Raw genomic sequence first — 21,331 nt, forward strand, 5'->3', positions numbered from 1 at the left:
ATTTTAGGAATGTAAATCTTGACTCTGAAATTTTCTTGAATGTGCAATGATAATGGCTGCTTATAGAAATAAATGAATATGAAAATAAATGATGAAAAAGCAACGCATATCATTTTTGGGAATGGGAGACCATAAGGACTTACATGTAGTCTGTGCCTCATCCTATGTACCCTAATAAATGATGAAAAAGCAACGCATATCATTTTTGGGAATGGGAGACGATAAGGACTTACATGTAGTCTGTGCCTCATCCTATGTAGCCTATGCCTCTGTGTAACATCAGGCTTAATAAGTGTCAGTAGGGACATTTTAGGAATGTAAATCTTGACTCTGAAATTTTCTTGAATGTGCAATGATAATGGCTTCTTATAGAAATAAATGAATATGAAAATGAATGATGAAAGAGCAACGCATATCAATTTTTGGGAATGGGAGACGGTAAGGACTTACATGTAGTCCGTGCCTCACCCTATGTACCCTATGCCTCAGTGTAACATCAGGCTGAATAATTTTAGGAATGTAAATCTTGACTCTGACATTTTCTTGAATGTGTAATGGGCAATAAGGACTAAGTCTGTGCCTCACTCTACATGTACATGCATGCCTAACCCTATGCCTCAGTGTGTAAACACCACATCAGAATTTAATAATTGTCGATAGGGTCATTTTAGGAATGTAAATCTTGACTCTGACATTTTCTTGAATGTGCAATGATAATTGCTTCTTATACAAATAAATGATGAATACAAAAATAAATGATGATAAAGCAATGCATATCAATTTGGGGGAGCGGGATACCATAAGGACTACGTCAGTGCCTCATCCTACATGTACATGCATGCCTAACCCTCTGCCTCAGTGTGTAAACACCACATTAGGCTGGCTTGCCAACAGGGTCACTTTAGTGATGGAAAGCTTATCTCCGACATTTATTTCATTGGGGAATTATAACTATTTGTTTTTTATGGATTAAACAGTATGGCCTGTATTCAAAACTGGGGTTTAATATAATCTATTGTCTTAACCCTAAATAGACTGGGCTATTTCGACGCCTAAGACTGGGGGGGGGGGGGCTGATTCAGCCCCCCTTATGATCTCGGCCGTCGATCGCGCGATCGCGACGAAAAATTGGCACACGCGTTACCCATGGCATTATCTACAAAACTATAACATCAAATTCTGCAAAAAATCTCATGTCTCATTAATTATGCTAATTTATGCATAAAATCATAAGTTTGCTCTAATTAATAAAATGCCCCTGAAATGCTAATTTTTGTTTCACATACTCTAGATAGGCATCTGATCAAATTGATTTTAAAAAAATTTCAAAATCACATTTATTTTCTTATGTATTCTATTGTTTTCTAAATTTCTTATGTATTTCTGTTTTTTTACTTTTTGCTTTTTATTTATTTATTTTGACCATAAACAAGATAGAATTAATTGATTTTAAGCAGTAAAAGGAAAAATAATGATACATTTATGAATTTTGGCTAAGAACACTATTTGCATTGGATTTGTACACAAATTCACGTTTTTGAGTAATTTTGGGTCTGCATGCACTTACGAAATGTTGTGTAATTTTGGAACCGCGTACCTGGGGGTCACAATTTTGGTCTCAAAAGTTGCGCGAGACTTGGAAGTAAAAAGTCAGCGAGCGATGCGGTCAAAAAATTTCTCGCGGCGGATTTATCGCGAAAAATGTCGAGGGAGGGGCTGAATCGCCCCCCCAGTCTTTTTAGGGTTAAGTTGTGGTTTAATAATAACACAATATTTACCATGGTACACAATGTATCTCCCTTGGGCAAGTGTTGGTCCTGAAAAGGACCAACCAAACGTAATGCTTCGACAAGTGTACTCTTGTTGTCTTCAGGAAAAAGGTGTACAAGTTCAATTTGTAAGCATATTTGACACCCAAATCATTCATATCTCACTGAATCCTCCTCTCTCAACCATTGATTGATATTTATTATTTGGCAGGGTGCAACATAAATTTTTATAAGCATTTGCCTGGTCGGGCGAATAAATTTTTAAATAGTTGGAATAGACTTGCCCAAAAATCTATTTCACTTTCCCAAAAAATCATCTCTCTTTTGATATGAACTGATCTTTGTTATTGCATTTCTTCTTCCAAAGTGATTTTATCTTGCCTGCCATGACCAAAATTAGGGTCAGTATATCTTATCAACCCTAACTTTGGTCATTCTACTGTGAGAATTTTGTTTGCCCAATTTGGGCAAGTAGTTTTGGTCTTTACTTCAAAACACTTGCCCGACTCTAACTTTTACTTGCCCCGGGCAATCGGGCAAGTGCTTATGTAGCACCCTGATTTGGTAAAGAATTAATTCATGACAACTGACTCACCTTTTCAGTATTTGGTTTGACGCACCGTACAAAGTATGGATTGCAGTTATTAAGAGCAGACATCAGAGAATGCAGGGAATCCTACAAAAGAAATTATAAATAGATAAATGGATTTTAAACATTATGGCTCGTATTCTGAAGTCGAGTTTAACTTAAACTCAGGTTTAAAGTTGTGGTTTAAGTATGGACAGCCAATTGTTAAATAATCATACTTTCAGCTCATTAAGCTCTCAAATCATTCATAATTGTGTAAGAAGTATAAATAGATGATTGTCTTTACCATCGATGAATCAGGAAAGAGCACATAGGAAACATACAACTTCATAATTTTTTTTATTTTGATACTTTTGGCTTCCCATACTTATACCACAACTTTAAACCTGAGTTTAAGTTAAACCTGATATGAGAATATGGGCCCATGTCTCGCAGTACAAACTGAACTGAACATGAATTACAAATAAAAAGAATTACAAGACAAACAATATTCAGTTTTAATATAGGAAATTAAATTAAAGGGTCACTCTCGCAGTGCACTTAATCTCAGTATTAAAGGAGAAATACAAACAGAAAACTAGGTAATGTATCCAGGCACCCCAAAAGGGGTATCTGTAGAAAATTAACTTTGATTACAATCATCCAAAGTGCACCAAGAAAATGACCCTGTAAATACTGAACATTAAAAAAAAATAAGTTATTACATGTACTTGTAAATTAAACTACAAGTGTACATACGATTTATACATATTTCATGAGTAAAGTTAAAACTATCAAAATCATACACCATTTATTTTTTATAGGCATACTTAAACTTTAAAGGAAAAGCACACCCCAGCAAGAAGTTGGTTTGAAAAAAAAGACGAAAAATCTAACACGCATAACACTGAAATCACAAATGGATGTCAAATGAGAAAGTTGTGACATTTCAAAGTTTTGCTTGAATTTGGCTTAACAGTTATGCAACATCCTGGTTGGTATGCAAATGAGGGGACTGATGACATCATTCACTCACTATTTCTCTTGTATTTCATTACAAATACAAGATCTTTTAATTTTCTCCTTATTGTCATGTGAAACCAAGATTAATTTTTCCCTAAATATGTGGAATTACCAATGTTTTATAAACATTTTGTGGTTTGGTCAAGTCTTGTTTCAAATCTGTAAAAATTGAAATATTGAATATTCAAATAATAAAAAAAGGAATGGTAAGAGTCATCATTGACTCTCTCATTTGCATATCACTGAGTTGTGCAAATACATGTACATGTAACTGTTTTGTGAAAAATAAGCAAAACTTTAAAATGTCATAACTTTCTTATGTTACATCTGATTTTGATACATGTAATTTTTCAGCATTATGCTTGTTTGATTTTTCTCTATTGATTCAAATCAACATTTTTCAAGGGTGACCTTTAAGAATTTAACAACTGATATACTTTACTTTTAATATAACAAATTATGTACTCTACTTAAGAATATAATAACTAAATGAAACATACTTTAGTGTAGGCATGTAACAAAGAATACATCATATCCTTAATCAGTTATCTCAAAAGGTAAAGGCCTGGTCACACCGCCTGAGCGTTGTTGGAGCGGTCGTGGAGAGGTAGGAAGACAGGGTAGAATTTCGCTCACAAAATCGGGGAAAAAAAATCGAAAACCAACGTCGACCCTCATTGGAAAAAAAAACCAAACAAGTGGAATGCCTCTGGCCGTCTCACCTGCATCACGCGGTTCAATATAGCAGCAGTGCTGACTTTGCATACTACTCTAACTCGCACAAGATGTTCAGTGATACATGGTTACTCTTATGTCCTCTTTTTATGAACTAGACCAATAAACTTACAGAGATATGATGGTTATTCAACAAAAAACCCCAACATGGCCAAAGTTCATTGACCTTACATGACCTTTGACCTTGATCATGTGACCTGAAACTGGAACAGGATGTTCAGTGATACTTGATTACTCTTATGTACAAGTTTCATGAATCAGATCCATAAACTTTCAAAGTTATGATGGTAATTCAACAGATACACCCGATTCGGCTAAAGTTCATTGACCTGTGACCTTGGACATGTGACCTGAAACACGCACAGGATGTTCAGTGATACTTGATTACTCTAATGTCCAAGTTTAATGAACTAGACCAATAAACTTTCAAAGTTATGATGGTAATTCAACAGATACCATCGATTCGGCCAAAGTTCATTGACCCTAAATGACCTTTGACCTTAATCATGAGACCTGAAACTTGCACAAAATGTTCAGTGATGCTTGATTACTATTATGTCCAAGTTTCATGAATCAGATCCATAAACTTTCAAAGTTATGATGGGAATTCAACAGATATCCCCAATTCGGCCAAAGTTCATTGACCCTAAATGACCTTTGACCTTGATCATGTGACCTGAACCTTGCACAAAATGTTCAGTGATGCTTGATTACTATTATGTCCAAGTTTCATGAATCAGATCCATAAACTTTCAAAGTTATGATGGGAATTCAACAGATATCCCCAATTCGGCCAAAGTTCATTGACCCTAAATGACCTTTGACCTTGGTCATGTGACGTGAAAATCATGCAGGATGTTCAGTGATACTTGATTAACCTTATGTCCAAGTTTCATGAACTAGGTCCATATATTTTCTAAGTTATGATGACATTTCAAAAACTTAACCTCAGGTTAAGATTTCGATGTTGATTCCTCCAACATGGTCTAAGTTCATTGACCCTAAATGACCTTTGACCTTGGTCATGTGACATGAAACTCTAATAGGATGTTCAGTAATACTTGATTAACCTTATGGCCAAGTTTTATTAACTAGGTCCATATACTTTCTAAGTTATGATGTCATTTCAAAAACTTAACCTCAGGTTAAGATTTGATGTTGACGCCGCCGCCGTCGGAAAAGCGGCGCCTATAGTCTCACTTTGCTTCGCAGGTGAGACAAAAACCAATCAAAGTCGAAAATGGTGAACGGTAGCGAGCGGTGATGATTTTTTTCTTTCCGCTCCACGACCGCTCCAACAACGCTCGGGTGGTGTGACCAGGCCTTAATGTTTTTAAGATACCTGTAGCTACACATAACAGGTAAATTGCCAATTCGTCCACTCATCACATGGTCTACATTCATTTAGTCAATTGCCATTCGACATTTTGTCTACCAACCATTTGATCCAATCATCATTTCGTCTAATCACCATTTCGTCTCATAACCAGTCGGTCTAATATCCATTTCATTTTCATTCATTTTATAGACAAGGAGACGAACGAGTTGGCATTTGGACAAATTGGCATTAAACAATTTGAAAATAAACCAAATGTGCATGCAGGCTTGGAACAAGTTTAAAGAAGGTTTCAACAAGGTTTAAACAAGGCTTTATGGTGGATGAAGACTTCAACAGAATAAACAAAACTTTAAAGGATACTCATTGTGGATAATTATGTGATTTGAAGAGATGAGTATAATACCACTAAAATACACTGAAAATTTCATCACAAATGGACAAAGAAAAACAAAGTTATGACAATTCAAACATTTTGCGTTATTTTATTGAAACAGATATATGCATGTCTTCATGAATATTCAATGAGCAAGCTGATGATATCATAACGCCCCTTGTTCTTTTGTATCCTAATACATGTATATGAAAATACTTTTATTCAAAATTTGTAAAAATATGACCCACTACTGATTTGATGGGTAAGATAATCACTGCAGTTGAAACCTATTTTGTTACAAGGGAGACATAACTGCATGAAAACATGACATGATTATAATTTCAATAACATAACAAAATAACTGTTTTCACAAAATATTGCTAAACTTTAAAAAGTCAATCACTATATTTGTTATCAGATTTCGATGAAATTTCCATTTTTTTTTTTTGGGGGGGGGGTCTTATTTCCTCCATTTATCTAAACATAATAATTTTCAACCAGGAGTATCCCTAACATCTTCAATTTGGTGTTCATATCAGATTTCAGTATAATTACCTTGAACTGAGCACTAACGGTAGCTTTCTTCCTGGAATCTTTACCCCTTCCTCCTGACTGTTGACTCTCAGCAACATTCTCAAACAGATCATAGATGAAATCAGATCTGTAACAAAAAGCAATACTGAATCTCAGCGATATTTTCAAACAGATTGTAAGGGTTTGTGTCTTTTACGTATTTTCATGAGCCGTAGGTCCTCAATGCAGAAATATTAACTAAAATGGGCACTGCAAGAAACTTTTGCGATCAATTGCAAGTATAATTTCAGTCCCTAAATCAAGCATATGTATTGCAATTAATTACAAATTTCTAATCTACTCCTTGAAACAAGGATTGTAATCTGATTTACAAAAGCTAAAATTGATCAATCAATTGTAAAATTGCACCAGAATATTTGAAATTGATTGCAAATATTTTCTTGCAACACCTCCTAAGTTTTCCAAATGTGTAACGAGCTTCACGTAGAGGATGTGAGTGATCACTAGTTAGAAGAGTTAAAAAAAGATGGAACTGGAAGAGCTTTCATACTAATGTACGTAGGAAAGGTAAGATAATTTTAAGTTGAAAATCAATCAAAACAAATGAAGAAACCTAATATCTAGTAATCCACATCAGTTGGAAGTAAGGATGACTTGTACAAATCCTACATTTCCACACAAGGTGAACACCTTCTTCTGGGAGGTACTGGGGGTAGTGAGGTAATCTCATCCTATCTGGCTGTTTGTGGCTTTACGTACGGTAACAGTATAAGAAGAAAGAAAGATAAAGCATTCCTTGGCTGGATAAAATGAACTTTTAGCTGCTATTTAAAAAGTTCAAGCCAACAATGTTTGATTCTTGATTGCACAAATCTATAACAAAACAACAACAAAAAACACCATCTAACGATGTGCATGTACTTCACATTTTATAATTAGCAAGAAAAAAGTTGATAGATTGTACTGACCTACATGTACATGTACTTGTGTATGTTCCAGCATAAAATCATCTCACAAATGCACAAAAATAAACGGTTCATAAAAGAATGCATCCATTCTGTTTTGAAAGTAATCCATCATTGAAAAATGTTCTCTTCTAAAATGCTCGCAAAATTCAATTCGATAAAAGTTGTAATCTAGTAAAGAAGAAATGATCCTCACTTATTCCAAACGACCAAGAGTGTAAAATCAAATAAAAACAGTTTTTATAACAGACATCTGCAGAGCCGAGAAAATGAGTACAACTCCAAAGTCCATGTAGGTTCACCATAAATAGAGGTAAAACAAGTGGAATGGATTTGCGCCACAGGTAAAAGCTTTTCCCCAGGTTGACTTCCACAGCAAGCTCCCATGGGACTGCTAACTTGGCAAACTTTAGATGCTTGTCACCATCAGTGAGGGGAGATTGCCTCCTCGTACTCTATCAGTGCCCAACCAATTTCCTGTAACAAGGCTATACCTGCCAAATCTAATTACCCACAATTCCTAGGGGTTTGAAGGCAAATGTTTGCTGGCAGCTTTGAATGATCATGTAGTTTTACACTTGCCTGGAATAGCACCAAGCCCCAACAATTTTTTTTATCATTTCAATTGGAATGCATTATTTGATATTGTTATTTATTGAATATTATTGTATAACTATTTCATCAATAAAGAGTTAATTATGAAAATAAACAAACATAAAATAATATCATGCAACTCATGCAAAAAGATTGAAGAAAAGCATTTCTTCTGAGAATTTCAGCTAGGAGGGGATTAAGGATGGGGAAAAGCACAATGATAGAGTTAATAAAGACGAAAAATAAAAATGAGAAAAAGATAAGCAAAAACAAAGGAAAGAGACTGAAGGAAAAGAAAATAAGAAAACTAATGAAATAATTATTAAAAACAAACAAGAAAGGATAAAGGAAGCACGAAGAAAAAAAATGAAAGGAAGAAAGACAAAAGTGGAAAGGGGATGAAAAAAGAAAAAGAAGAAGGAGGAGGAGGAGAAGATGATGAAGGAGGGAACAAAAAAGAGAAGAAGAAGAAAAACAGGAAGAAGGAAAAAAAGAGAGGAAAGATAAGAAGAAAACACAAGAAGGAGAAGAAGAGGAGGAAGGAGGTGAAGGAGGAATAGAAGGCAGAGGGGAAAAAAGAAGGGAAGAAAAAACAGGAGAAAAAAAGAAGAGGATAAAGAAGAAAATAAAAACAAACCTGCTTTCTTTCATGAGATGTAGGATGTCATCCCTGAATGTATCTCTGTTCTTTTCCAGGAATCCTGTAGTAGTGTAAAACACTTCTCCTGCATAGTGACGAATCCCAAACCTCTTGTCTGTTACCCGAGGCTTCACATAAAACACATTTTTCTGGAAAAGAGACAGACAAAAAGAATGAGTACAATTAAAATCAAGATTTTGTAGAGGAGTTGTGGCTCAGTGGATAAGTCTTCCGACTTTGAACCACAAGGTCCGGTGTTCAAATCCCACCGCAGCACTTGCGTCCAATGGCAAGACGTTTATCTACATTGTACATTTGCCACTCTCGACCCAGGTGTAGTAAACGGGTTCTTGATAGGAAGGAATTCCTTGAATGCTCGAAGCGTCCGATCAGGGTACATGTAGCTGTGCTAAAGCCGGGGTTAGAAACATTTGTATTAAGCACTATATAATTGTTGCATATCATTATTATTATTCAAAGAGATGCTTTAATTTTACAATTTTTCTCTTGCAGTTTATGCTTCGATAATTTTTTGCAAACTTTCAGGTCAGACAGGATTCGCCTGATATTATAAGGTATGGTTATACATTGTACAAAAGAGTTGCTAATAATAAGCATCGATGAAAATAATACCTCACTAGTTCTTATCATTTGATTCACACTTTTTGAAGATTAGTAATCAAAGTCAATTCCACTATGAACTGTGTACCATGCAGTGTTAACTACATGTACATGTATTAATACTTACATTGTGTGTATCATGTAGTTTACCAAGCATGGTTTCATCTGTACCCTTTGGGAAGCGACTCTCTTCATCGATCAACGATAAGATTCCAAGTTTCTGAAAGAATAGATAATGAGTAATAAAAGGATATGATGACATATATTTGTTTACTGCTATGATTTAAATTTTACTTTTACTGAAATTTTGTGTAAACACACTTGAATGCAAACAAAAATTCTGACACCATTCCTACATGTATGGTACTCTATATGATGTGAACAAAATATGCTGACATTGACATTTTTATAGGCACTACAAATACATTTTACATCATTAGAAATCCAATAAGAAGTTATAGTTAAAATATAGAATACAAACCTTCTCTACCAGGTCCAAACATTCTCCGTTGTCCTGGTACGCAATGTCGACCCATTCCAAACCCTCAGCTGCATACTCGTGTTGCTCCAAAGAGAAAATGTGTTTGTTGAAATACTCCTGAAGCTTCTCATTGGCATAGTTGATATTAAACTGCTCAAATCGATTCACCTACAGTACAACAGAACGGACAGAGCTAATGATTGGCATAAACGATATCATTATATATTGGAGGTGCCCAAATGCAATCTACAGAAAAGTATTGCCTTGGTGTAGAAAGATTAACAGACTAATAGAAGACAAAAAAACAACAACACCAGTTACAAAGTGTCGTTTATTTAAACTTTGGTCAAAAGAATTCTCCTAAAACAGAACTGACAAAGCTTAACATAAGCATAAATGATATCAGTATATATTGGAGGTGCCCAAATGCAATCTACAGAAAAGTATTGCCTTGGTGTGGAAAGATTAACAGACCAATAGAATCCTGACAACAAAAAATGAAGTCTAGTTTATTCGAAATTGGGTGATTTACATAATTGTATGAATGTTAATAAAGAATTACAAATATGGTAACTTGCCTTAATTGTAACTACCCTGAAAATCTTAACTGTGATTGGCTGCTGAGCCCTGTGCCCTGCTACCATGGTAATTAACACAATTGCAAAGTTACCACAGTTTTAATTCTTTAGAACCCTTGTCGAAAAGATGGTCCAAAAAGTATTTTATTTTGCAATTTAAGGGGCGATTTCAGTTGTCATGGGGGAGAAGTCCCTGTTGCCCTCATGTATCTTCTTCTTCCTTCTTTCTTCTCCTTCTCCTCTTTCTTCTTCATTTAAATTACCTCAAAGTTCTCAAATCCAAAGATATCAAGGACGCCGATGGAGCAGTATGTCCCAAAACCTTTGATTCGATTGTTGATCTTCTGAATGATCCATCGAAAACACTGTGCGTAAAGCTTCATCGCCAAGGAATCCCTTGAATCAGCAGCCTAGTATGATAAAATAAGATACAAAAATGATACAATAACAAAGAATATGATGCAATATGACACAATACAAGACAATGTGTCATAGAAAAATGGACCCCATAATTATTGATGATTTTTCAAAAGCAATAAACAAGTAAAATAGATATATGACCAATCATAATATGAACCTCAGATTAACCTCTGTGTCATCTAGTATAACTGAGATGATTTCCATTTAAAGTCTTTTAAAACACTCAACTTACATGTAAGAGCTTCCAAACTCGAATTGTCGCTTATACAAATGACCTCTCATCAAAGGGTTCTAGTCTTCTGTGTAAGGTGAACTAACCTGATCAAGATCAAGAGGTGTACTAATGACCTCTCCTCTAAGGGTTCTAGTCTTCTGTGTAAGGTGAACTAACCTGATCATGATCAAGAGGTTTATTGATGACCACTACTCTAGCGGTTCTGGTCATCCGTGGTAAGGTGAACTAACCTGATCAAGATCAAGGGGTGTACTAATGACCTCTCCTCTGAGCGTTCTGGTCTTCTGTGTAAGGGCGTCCGTCAGCTGGTATTCATCAACGTGAAGTAGAGATGCTGCTGTTTCCACCGCTAACAGATAGAACAACCAAATTTGCATTATTTTCAACGAAAACAGATAGAATAGACAACATAAATTAAAAATTAAAGCTTTAAACAGTAAAAAAAGTCATGGATTGCCTACTACATGTATAAGTAGTTAAATTTAGCCCAACTCTGAGGCAACATTTTGATTAAATTGTCATAACATTGTTAAAGCTAAAAATAAATGCATTTGGGATTGAAAATGTTTGAAAGAATAAATGAATAAAAAGTTAGTAAAAACACACTACCAGTCAATTCTATGGGTTTTGTTTTTTCAGTTGGTCTGAAGGGCAAATGTTTTTAGGGGGGGGGGAGCCCCTAATCTTGGCCATAAATTTGTGATTTTGCAGTAACAATCCATAAAATATTATATTTCTGTGTGTAAGTTGGCAGCTATGATAGGAATGTAAGGTTGTACTGTACATATTCTTCAGGACATTTTCTTGCTGATTGTAATAAACAGTTTTTATAAAGGTGAGCTGTTTCAAAACATTATATTTACCATTCATATTGTCAACTTGAGCCCCACCGGCTGTAATGAACTTGATGTTACCAATGTGTAATATAGCTGCTAGTAGATGAAAGACGTCATCAACATTTTCATCTGTGAATTGCATTACCTTCATTGCATCCTAGAGCAGAAAATGGAAAACACATTGCACATTTTCATAACAATTTCAATGTTTATTCGTACTTGCACCTGAGTGTTATTTAAATAAAGCTAAGACTGAATTCTGGTAAGGAAATTTAAATTTGAAAGGAAATGGTTGAAAACAATCCTAACGTCTTTATCATATGCCAGAATGCTTAATATTTACATGTAGAACAACAAAGTTCAATTGAAATAACTTGGGCTTGCTTGAAATTATATTCATTTCATTATCACATGCCTTTCCTCCTGTAGCTACCACAGAAAACAATATGTGGGACAACACAATAAATGGACAGACATTTTTAATAAATTTTTTTTTTCTTCATTTGCTTGCAATAATCTGTATCATACATTTTCCTGAAAATCCTTTGGCAGATATCATCCATTTATGGATTTTTAAAAAAATTTTGTGTAAGGTTTGTACAATTCTGTGAACATTCTATCTTCTGTTGTTAGCGATACCACAGTTTATCTTTAAAAGGTGTGAGATAGACATTACACATGACTGGGAAAACCTTCTTGTGCTACATGTACTCCTCTTTTCCCACATTCTTCTACTAGAGAATTAAACATACTGTCAATATCAACAGAAGTTCCTGTACATTTCGTTCAAAATACTGTCTTAAGCTCGTATTCTGAACTCAGGTTTCATTTAAACTCTGGTTTAAAGTTGTGTGACGGTATCTCTAACAGTAAAAATTCAATCTGTCTGCTCATTTGACAATGAATGTGTGTGTATATATATATACACTCATATATATAAATATATATATACATATATCTTTCTTTATCTGCATTTCAGGGAAATTTCTTTGTATTTTTTTTCAATGTTCGCAATGCGCCTTAACGTTCTCTACCTTCGACGTAACGTCTATACATTTAGACGTTACATACATACAATAAACCCATTCATATTCTTCACCCATTCGAAGGATGTATGCATATAAATATATATATATATATATTCACAAATATGAAAAAAAAATCACCAGTCAATCAAAAAAAAAAAAGACTGGACATACATGTAAGGTATTGATAATTTACATTTATAAGTTGAAAGTTGCCTTTATCATCCAGTGTATCATCCCATGTACAGCCGCTCTGATTCAGGTAGTGATACTTGCTGATATCTCCAAGATGTAGCTTTCCTGGAAACATACAAAGAAAGTAATTCATTTTAATACATGTAGTTAAACATCAGACATGTAACGAACATAAAATGGAACAGATTCGGACCTGTAAGAGTAATTTTGGCGGACCTTCCAAGAAAAAATAAATTAAAACAGGAGTGGAGTGAGAAGACAAGGAAGATGCGGAAGAAGGAAGAAAGAGGAGGAGAAGGAGGAGAAGAAGGAGGAGGATAAGGAGAAGGAGGAGAAGGAGGAAGAGGAGGAGGGAGAGGAGGAGAAGGGGGAAGAGGAGAAGGAGGATAAGGAGAAGGTGGAGAGGAGGAAGAGGAGAAGGATAAGGAGGAGATGGAGGAAGATGACGATAGGAGGAAGTGGAGGAGGAGAAAGAGGAGGTGGAGTTGGAGGAGGAGGGGTAGGGGAAGGAGAAGGAGAAAGGGGAGGAGGGGGAGAAAGAAGAGATGGAGTTGGAGGAGGGGTAGGGGAAGGAGGAGAAAGGGAAGGAGGTGGAGGAGGAAGAGGAGGAGGAGGAGGAGGAGGTGGAGGAGGAAGAGGAGGAGGAGGAGAGGGAGGAGGAGGAGGTGGGGGTAGAGGTGGTGGTGGAGGAGGAGAGGTGTACCTGTATGATCACATTCATCAAAACATGACAAGTTAAAAGGTAGTAGAAGGAAAAGATTTTTTATTATATCAAACATGGTAACAAATCAAAATTAATTAAATTAACCAGACCATAGTTTTATAGCAATATATATAACTGAGTTACAAACAGACTGGACATGAGGTATTTCAAATGTCAGTCTTTCCCTTTAACACCGAAAATATGCGTAGTAAAAAGTTTGTATTGAATGAGTTGATTTATTCAGCTTTGTGATGAGTCATTGGAAGAGAATCCTGTAGAACACACTGTAAAACCCCAGAGAGATTGAATTACTTTGACATGTGCCTTGCATTTTACTCAACCATACATAACAAGATACATGTACAGCACTAGGAAAGGCCAGGTTGGTCAACTCTACCAATACCCAAATGTATATATCATTATTATCATTATCATTATTTTATTATTATTATTATTATTATCATTAATAATATTATTATCATTATCATTAACATTATTACTATTATCATCATCATCATCATCATCATCATTATTATTATTAATATCATTATTATTAACATTATTATTATAATTATTACTATTATTATCATTATCATTATTATTATTATTATCAATATTATCACTATCATCATTATTATTTAACATCATTATTAATGTTACTAAGCACTATCATTACATCGTTATCATCATTATTATTATTACTATCATTATTACCATCATGTTAACTATTATCATCATTATCAATATTATCACTATTATCATTATAATTGCTGTAATCACCCCATCTTTCTTTCATAAATAAATCAGTTTCCTTGTCGTGAATATCGGGTGGAGTTTTTTTTTTGCACAAAAAACATGCATCATATCGTAGTCGATAAAAGAATCAACTAAAGCAAGACATGAGGTATAGGCAGTGGTTGTTTTGCGTCCACTTTAGACACATGCTTCGAATTAGTGAAACAGCAAAGATAGAGCACAGCCTAGATCCTATCAAGCTACTTGATCCCTCACTTGAATACAAAATATTGTGAAATATCTTTAAATAGTACTTCATACGAATTAACTTTGAAAAGGGTAATTTGATCTTTTTTTAATAGATTCATTTTATTTCAGGCATCTATTGGGATAGACTTTTAAACAATAAATGTTGTTCAATAAGCTGTAATTTATGCATATTCACACAATGTACATGCGTGGGTGCACCACAACTTCATTGAGTGTTGCTTTTATCACACAAGGCCATTACAAAATCTTATGACCAAGCATACAATATAGATCTATACAATGCATGCAAAGTGAAACTTAGGAAGTAAAGTATTCAGTATAGAACCTCTTTGTTGTAGTTTAACCATTTAAGAAATAATTACAGATGAATAAAAAGAGAAGAGAAAAAGATCATCAATCTGCCTCATACTGGTTTTCATTTTGTATCTACCGGGTGAGTCAAACGATTCCACGACATTTGCTCCGGCGACAATTGCTCCGCTGCAAATTTCACACATCTATGGAATGACTAACTTCAACCCTGGGGGGTGTTTCACAAAGATTTAAGTATGACTTAAGTCGCACTTAAATGCCGATGCGTACAAGATATGCAACGCGCGATCTTATTGATAGATACACATTAGTGCGCGTCCTCTTGAGACGATCTGACCAATGCGGTCAAGCCTTTCATACCGTACGCAACCCGGTATTTAAGTGCGACTCTAAGTCATACTTAAATCTTTGTGAAACACCCCCCTGGTCTTAACACTATGACCTATCCTAAACCTAACATAAACCCCTATTGCAACCCTAACCCTAAAACTATTTCTTAGATGAAATAAGGCCCGGAGCAATTGTCGCCGGATCAAATGTAGTGTCACCGAGTCAAACACGTAGCACACCCCGTATCCAAGTCTTGCCCACATCACAGTGTACACAATTCAATAAAGTATCAGTATCGACTTTGAGACATTGGAATATCAAACATTTCCTCCTTTTTTAACTCTGTGAGTATACATGGCATGTAATAATCCAATGTCAACAAGAAAAATAAAGCCTGTGAGGTCACAAGAATTCAGAGAAATTAATGGTAACATTATACTCATTGGCCCGTATTCTGAAGTCAGGTTTAACTTATTAAACTCAGGTTTTAAGTTGTGGTTTAAGTATGGATAGCCAATTGTTACATAGATCATTAACATTAGATATGTCATATTTCAGCTCAGTTGGCTCTCAAATCATTCATAATTGTCTAGGAAGTATAAAATGATGATTGTCTTCATCATAGATGAATCAGAAAAGAGCACAGTAAACATAAGAATAATACAACTGAATAAAAATTTTGACACTTACGGCTTCCCATAATTTTAACACAGAGTTAGACCATGGTCTAAGTTAAACCTGACTTCAGAATACGGGCCATTATATTTAACATATACTTGTACATAGACACCAAAGTCAGCTAAATACATGTAGGCGTTCAAATATGAAGAAAATAAATAAAGCCTTTTTCCATTCTCAACAGATGACGACTCATCATATTTGAGCCCCCCCCCTTAATATTGGGTTTAACCCGGTTTTCTTTAAAATGTTGTCTTATCGATCAAGGTGACAAACTGCTTCAAATGAGAAATGTAAAACTTGATTTTGAAATATCGATTTCTTATCCCTCCATAGTCTACCTCTAATAGTATCATTTTCATTTATCAAAATCTTTACATTAAAATTTGTTTTAATTGTAAATGTTGACTTAATTACCTTTCATGTTTTGTTGAGCTCCAGCGAGTAGGCAGTAGAATATGTGATAATTTCTCTCTTGTGGATTTTGTCCGACTACACGGTTCTAAAGAAATCAAAAGAGAAAAAAAGGAAACAAAACAAATAATAACATCTTAATGATATAATGTTACAATAATAAATGTGATGTTGTGACTATTCTTCAATAGAAAAATCCTTCATCTCAGGCAAAAAAATATTAATTTTATTTTCTGAGGGCTAATATACTTTTCACAACGTAATGCCCCAAATCTATTCTATCATTTACTGATTCATATATTTTCTGGGTGACCCAACCTTACAAGCATACTGCTTCCATAGGCATCCAATTTTCCTAATATGTATATATATAAAACAAAAAGTATTTTGCATTTATTTTAAAGTATGATACTTCATTTGCATAATGTCTCATTTCTATACTTTGTAATGTTTGTATGTTCTTGATTTTGCATTTTTTTTAATGGAAAATAAATGAATTCAATTCAATTCAAATCTGCTACATTGGATAAGCTTTAACAGTGCGATAAATGGAAATTTTCCAAGGCTCCATTTGAGCATTTCTGGGGCATTATTGCTCCGAGCCCCTGTGTACATTTTTTCTGCTTCAAATGATACCAGGCCAGTGTTTCCTAAAGCTGCTTGTCAGTTACAAGAACTTAACCTACGACTGGTGCCTTTTCCTTGGGAATTATATCAATGTCAATCTAAATCCAGTGTGTATCATTTACCACAAGAAAGGATCACCAGTCATTCACAAAGTCACTTTATACATGTAACTTTCACACAGGTTTATGGAACATCTTCCAGAGCACCGATTGATTCCATAATTTGATTCGTAAAACTTTTACTTTGTATTTTGAATGAGAAAGCAGGATTTAAATCAAATTAATCAAAGATAAAGATGGATATAGCCCCGGATTGCCTTTTGAATGTCCAATGTAAAATGAAATAAACAGTAGCAAATTTTGGCAGATGAGTTTAAAAAAGTAGCCCCCGTTATGTTTTTTATTATAATTTTTTACTACAAAGGTAATATGGGAAAGCACAAAGTATACACGTACATTACACAGGAAAGCCGGAATAACAAGATAGATGGACATAAAGTAATAAAGAAGATGCATTAAAACTGAGTATCCTAAAAAAAACATAAAAGGGATCAGAGAGAACGTGATGAAACAAGACAAAGACAATTATGAAAAAGGAAAGAGAGAAAAAAGTAAACTGGAAAGATGTGAAAGTAAACAAGTTGAAATACATATAGTATATATCTGAAAATGACTCACCTTTTCTAGCAGGTCTGTAAATTACACGTCAAGGAAAATGATAACTGGATTTGAGGAATATATCTTGTTTTAATCAAAGAGAGTTAATGTCAATATTGAAGGGAAAATCTTAACCATGGTCATCACGCTTTAGTTGTTTGGTTCAAATTACAAGAAAAAAAAATCCCTCCAACTTGGACTACTAGGAGGTCATGGTGGGGATCTGAAATTGCTATACATGGCATTGGCCCTGCATTTCAGTCACCAAGTTTGTTCATTTCCCCAACAAAGTGATATCTGTACATATTTCAAACACTGAAATGAATATATTTATAGTGCTAGAACTATAATTGTTGTATAATAATAATTATTAGAAAACCTGATGCATGAAGTAGGTCACAATACATCAATATCCTTGTCAGCATTTCCAGCTTTACAAGAAAACAAAATTCCCTGATTTTTCCTAATTTTCCTGATGAAGATTAAAGGTAAATGCCAGTTGTGGTAACGATATCAAAATGAGCTTGTACAATATAAAATGAAATGACCACCAAAGTGTCTGTTTGTATGAATAAAACATATGTGCCAAGGGATTCTGGAAGAAATTGTGTTAGTATTAATTGATAAATGGGTTGAAAGGATACAATCTCTGATCTTTCCTCCGCATATAGAACCGGCTTGGGTGAACTGGAGTTGAATGAACTTTCCGAATCTGCTAGAGTTGTTGTTATACACTGTCTTTGCATTGCCAAAGGCTTCCATGATGGGGCTGAGTAGGATAGCAAATGTAATAATATTATGAGCAATGCAATAGTTGGTGAATGGACGGGTTGTAAGTAGAATCAAATGTGCGATGAAAAAATTTAAAACTTTAAAGGGGAAGTTCACCCTGACAAAAGGTTTATTGTAAAAATAGCAGAAAAAATAATAAAAAGTATTGTTTAAGGTTAGGGAAAAATCCAAAGAATTAAAAAGTTATAAGAACTTTAATTATTTGATTTGTGATGTCATATGCGAGCAGCATTTCTACATAGCGAATGGTAAAACAAAATCGAAATGAAATATCATTTTCTCAGAAAATTAAAAATGTTTTTTACTGTACATTTTGTACATCAATAGGCAAAACATTTCATACCCGATCATGAAAAGAAAACAAAAATAAGTCATCACGAACCATCAAAAAACGAAGTTCATTCAATTTATATTACATAATATATGGGGCAGCGGCTCGTTTATAATGTCACAAATCCATAACTTATAATTCTAATAATTTTCTCAATCTTGTACCAATATTTTCCTCAAACCTTCACCAATATTTTCTATTATTTTTCTGCTATTTTTACAATAAACTTTTCTTCAGTGAGAACTTCCCTTTAATATTATCTGTTAATATTTAACCTCTAGATTGAACTAGAGGCTTACATTCATTGAAACAGACACAAAATAATCACATAGCAAAGAGAAAGAAAAACAGATTATTTATGAATGTGAATGAGGAAAGTTAATGCATACCGGGTACTTTATATTTGGAAATATTATCTGAAAGTAATTGTTAATTTACACTTGAATACATTCAGTGATATGGGTTGGATAATAGAGTCTGGCAGACTGTTCCAGAATTGAGGGTATTCATGAATTATTAACGATATAGCTATCACTTTCACGCATCGCTGGTGGGTGAAATTTATTCTCATTTTGGGGGGATCTCTCCCTTGAAATAAAAAAAAATGAATTTTCATTTCCTCATTGCCATTACAGCTAATAACTTGTGGTTATTGGATGGATACACTTTTACCTATACTGCCATCCCATGACAAAAGGAAGCAACTCCGCAGGATGAGTTTCTTGGTAAAATGAGGAAGATGTGTCATTGTTTTATATGGAAATATATTAGTTATTTGCTTTTAAAACATGCATATTTCAGAAATTTTGGGGCTATGTCACTCCAATTCATTTAGCATCAAGTAAAGCATACAGAATATGTCCCAAATCAAGAAAAAAGTCAATTTTGACAAAATAATGGAATTACTTCCTTTTGTTCGTGGGATGGAAGCATATACAGAAGGCTTCCTATTAGGAGTCTGTTTCTGAAGCAGTGAACATTTATAGGAAATATAGGGGCTTCCGATGCCTTCAACAGAACACCGGGCACAGAATCTTATTACAAACACAGAAGTTTGTCAAAAGAAAAAAAATAATGAAAGATTAAAAATATGAGGAGAATCTGCTCTGGCAGCTATTCATTCAAGCCTTTTGCTTACAATAGCTGCTCACTTCATTGTAATTATTTGTACTTAATTATCTATTGTTATTACATGTATGTAAATATCACATTTGTAATTTGATCAATAATTTTGTATTAATCATTTGAACTTGTCTTCATTATTTATTAATACACACAAAAACACCTGCTAAAAACATACAGATAAAACAGAATTTGGTCATCATTTTCCATATAAAAATGTTAACAGGAATATGTTGAGATCAAAGATTGTAATAAAGTTTCACAATAAAAATACTGACAATTGCAAACAATCACTGTGTACGTCATGTATCATTTTGTCCAAAAATGATGAATGATGAAGTGATGAAAAAGGGAAGAGGAGATAGAGAAGGAGGAAAAAAAGTAGGAGAAAGATGATGACAAAGTGAAAGAGTAAAATTATTTTGTCTGAAAATCAGGCGATCAAGGGAGAGAGAAGAGGAGGGGAGAAAGAAGGAGGAAACATGATGAGGAACAAAGGAAAGAATGAAAAAAAAAAGAATACAAAGATGTGGAGAGGAAGGAGAGGAGCAAAGAAAGAGGAAAAGGAGGGCAAAAATAACCAGAAAAAAAACTGAAACAGCCTTTTATTTCCATGAATATGACAGGGATATACAGTTTAGAAAAGTAATAAAACTGTCAAATATCAAAGTTAATTTTAGCATGTAGGAGAATATGTAGTTTTATTATGGATACCATTGTAATTATGCATCACTTCAATAGCAAAATGAAACTGCCGATTGCAGGACATTGAATAAACTGGAATGGAATAAAAGGTTTTGAAAGTTAATAAATCTGTCATATATCCATGTTCATTGAGCATACTAGGAAAAAAATGTACCTACTGTACAGTATCTAGTTTGATTATGGATATTTTTTGTTTTTATTATGCATCACTTCAACAGCAAAAGAGTAGCTTCATGTTTTAAGAATGATATTGCCGACCTATCTATAATTGCCGAAATAACTCACTGAAATTGAGTTTAGTTGACAACCAAGAAGTTTGTAGTATGGAGAATTAAAGATGTTCCACTAAAAGATTGAGGGATTTTCAAAAAATATATGTACTTTTTGAAAATTTGAAAAAAAATCACTGTGGAAGTTTAAACTCTCTCACCTACAAGTAATGGTATAATATTTCAGGCATGAAGAAGTAAAATGGGACAAGAAAGGAGAATAGACAAAGTAGAAGCCTTTACTGATTCAAGTTTAATAGGATCTGCGCCTGCAGCCCAGATGTTCTTTTTACAAAATTTCCTCATTCCATTTTCCTTTGTTTAATATTTCTATAAATTCATTTGCAGTTGCACTGAAGAATGAAAGACACCATTCTCACTACCTTCCTAAAACTAAACAGGAAACTATAATAGTGGAAAGTAGTTTATCATGTAGTGAGAACGGTCCAAGCAATC

At 34.2% G+C, this 21,331-nt stretch overlaps 1 protein-coding gene across 4 annotated transcripts in view; it reads right to left on the reverse strand.

Moving 5' to 3' along the window:
• LOC121426482 (unconventional myosin-X-like) overlaps positions 1-21,331 on the reverse strand; it is a 93,704-nt gene that overhangs the window by 41,125 nt on the left and 31,248 nt on the right. For 3 of the 4 annotated variants that reach the window (XM_041622803.1, XM_041622802.1, XM_041622804.1), the window contains 12 exons: positions 18,301-18,425; positions 17,678-17,691; positions 16,377-16,461; positions 12,933-13,036; positions 11,739-11,868; positions 11,106-11,224; positions 10,484-10,630; positions 9,643-9,810; positions 9,289-9,381; positions 8,538-8,689; positions 6,363-6,468; positions 2,365-2,445 (listed from right to left, as the gene is read on the reverse strand). In XM_041622803.1, the coding sequence (XP_041478737.1) occupies positions 2,365-2,445; positions 6,363-6,468; positions 8,538-8,689; positions 9,289-9,381; positions 9,643-9,810; positions 10,484-10,630; positions 11,106-11,224; positions 11,739-11,868; positions 12,933-13,036; positions 16,377-16,461; positions 17,678-17,691; positions 18,301-18,425 (1,324 nt within the window). Of the gene's footprint in view, positions 1-2,364; positions 2,446-6,362; positions 6,469-8,537; positions 8,690-9,288; positions 9,382-9,642; positions 9,811-10,483; positions 10,631-10,958; positions 11,017-11,105; positions 11,225-11,738; positions 11,869-12,932; positions 13,037-16,376; positions 16,462-17,677; positions 17,692-18,300; positions 18,426-21,331 lie in introns of those variants that run through there. The other variant, XM_041622805.1, reaches the window with a different exon arrangement.

Source organism: Lytechinus variegatus, chromosome 13 (assembly GCF_018143015.1).
Source record: "Lytechinus variegatus isolate NC3 chromosome 13, Lvar_3.0, whole genome shotgun sequence".
NCBI classification, from domain to species: Eukaryota; Metazoa; Echinodermata; class Echinoidea; order Temnopleuroida; family Toxopneustidae; genus Lytechinus; species Lytechinus variegatus.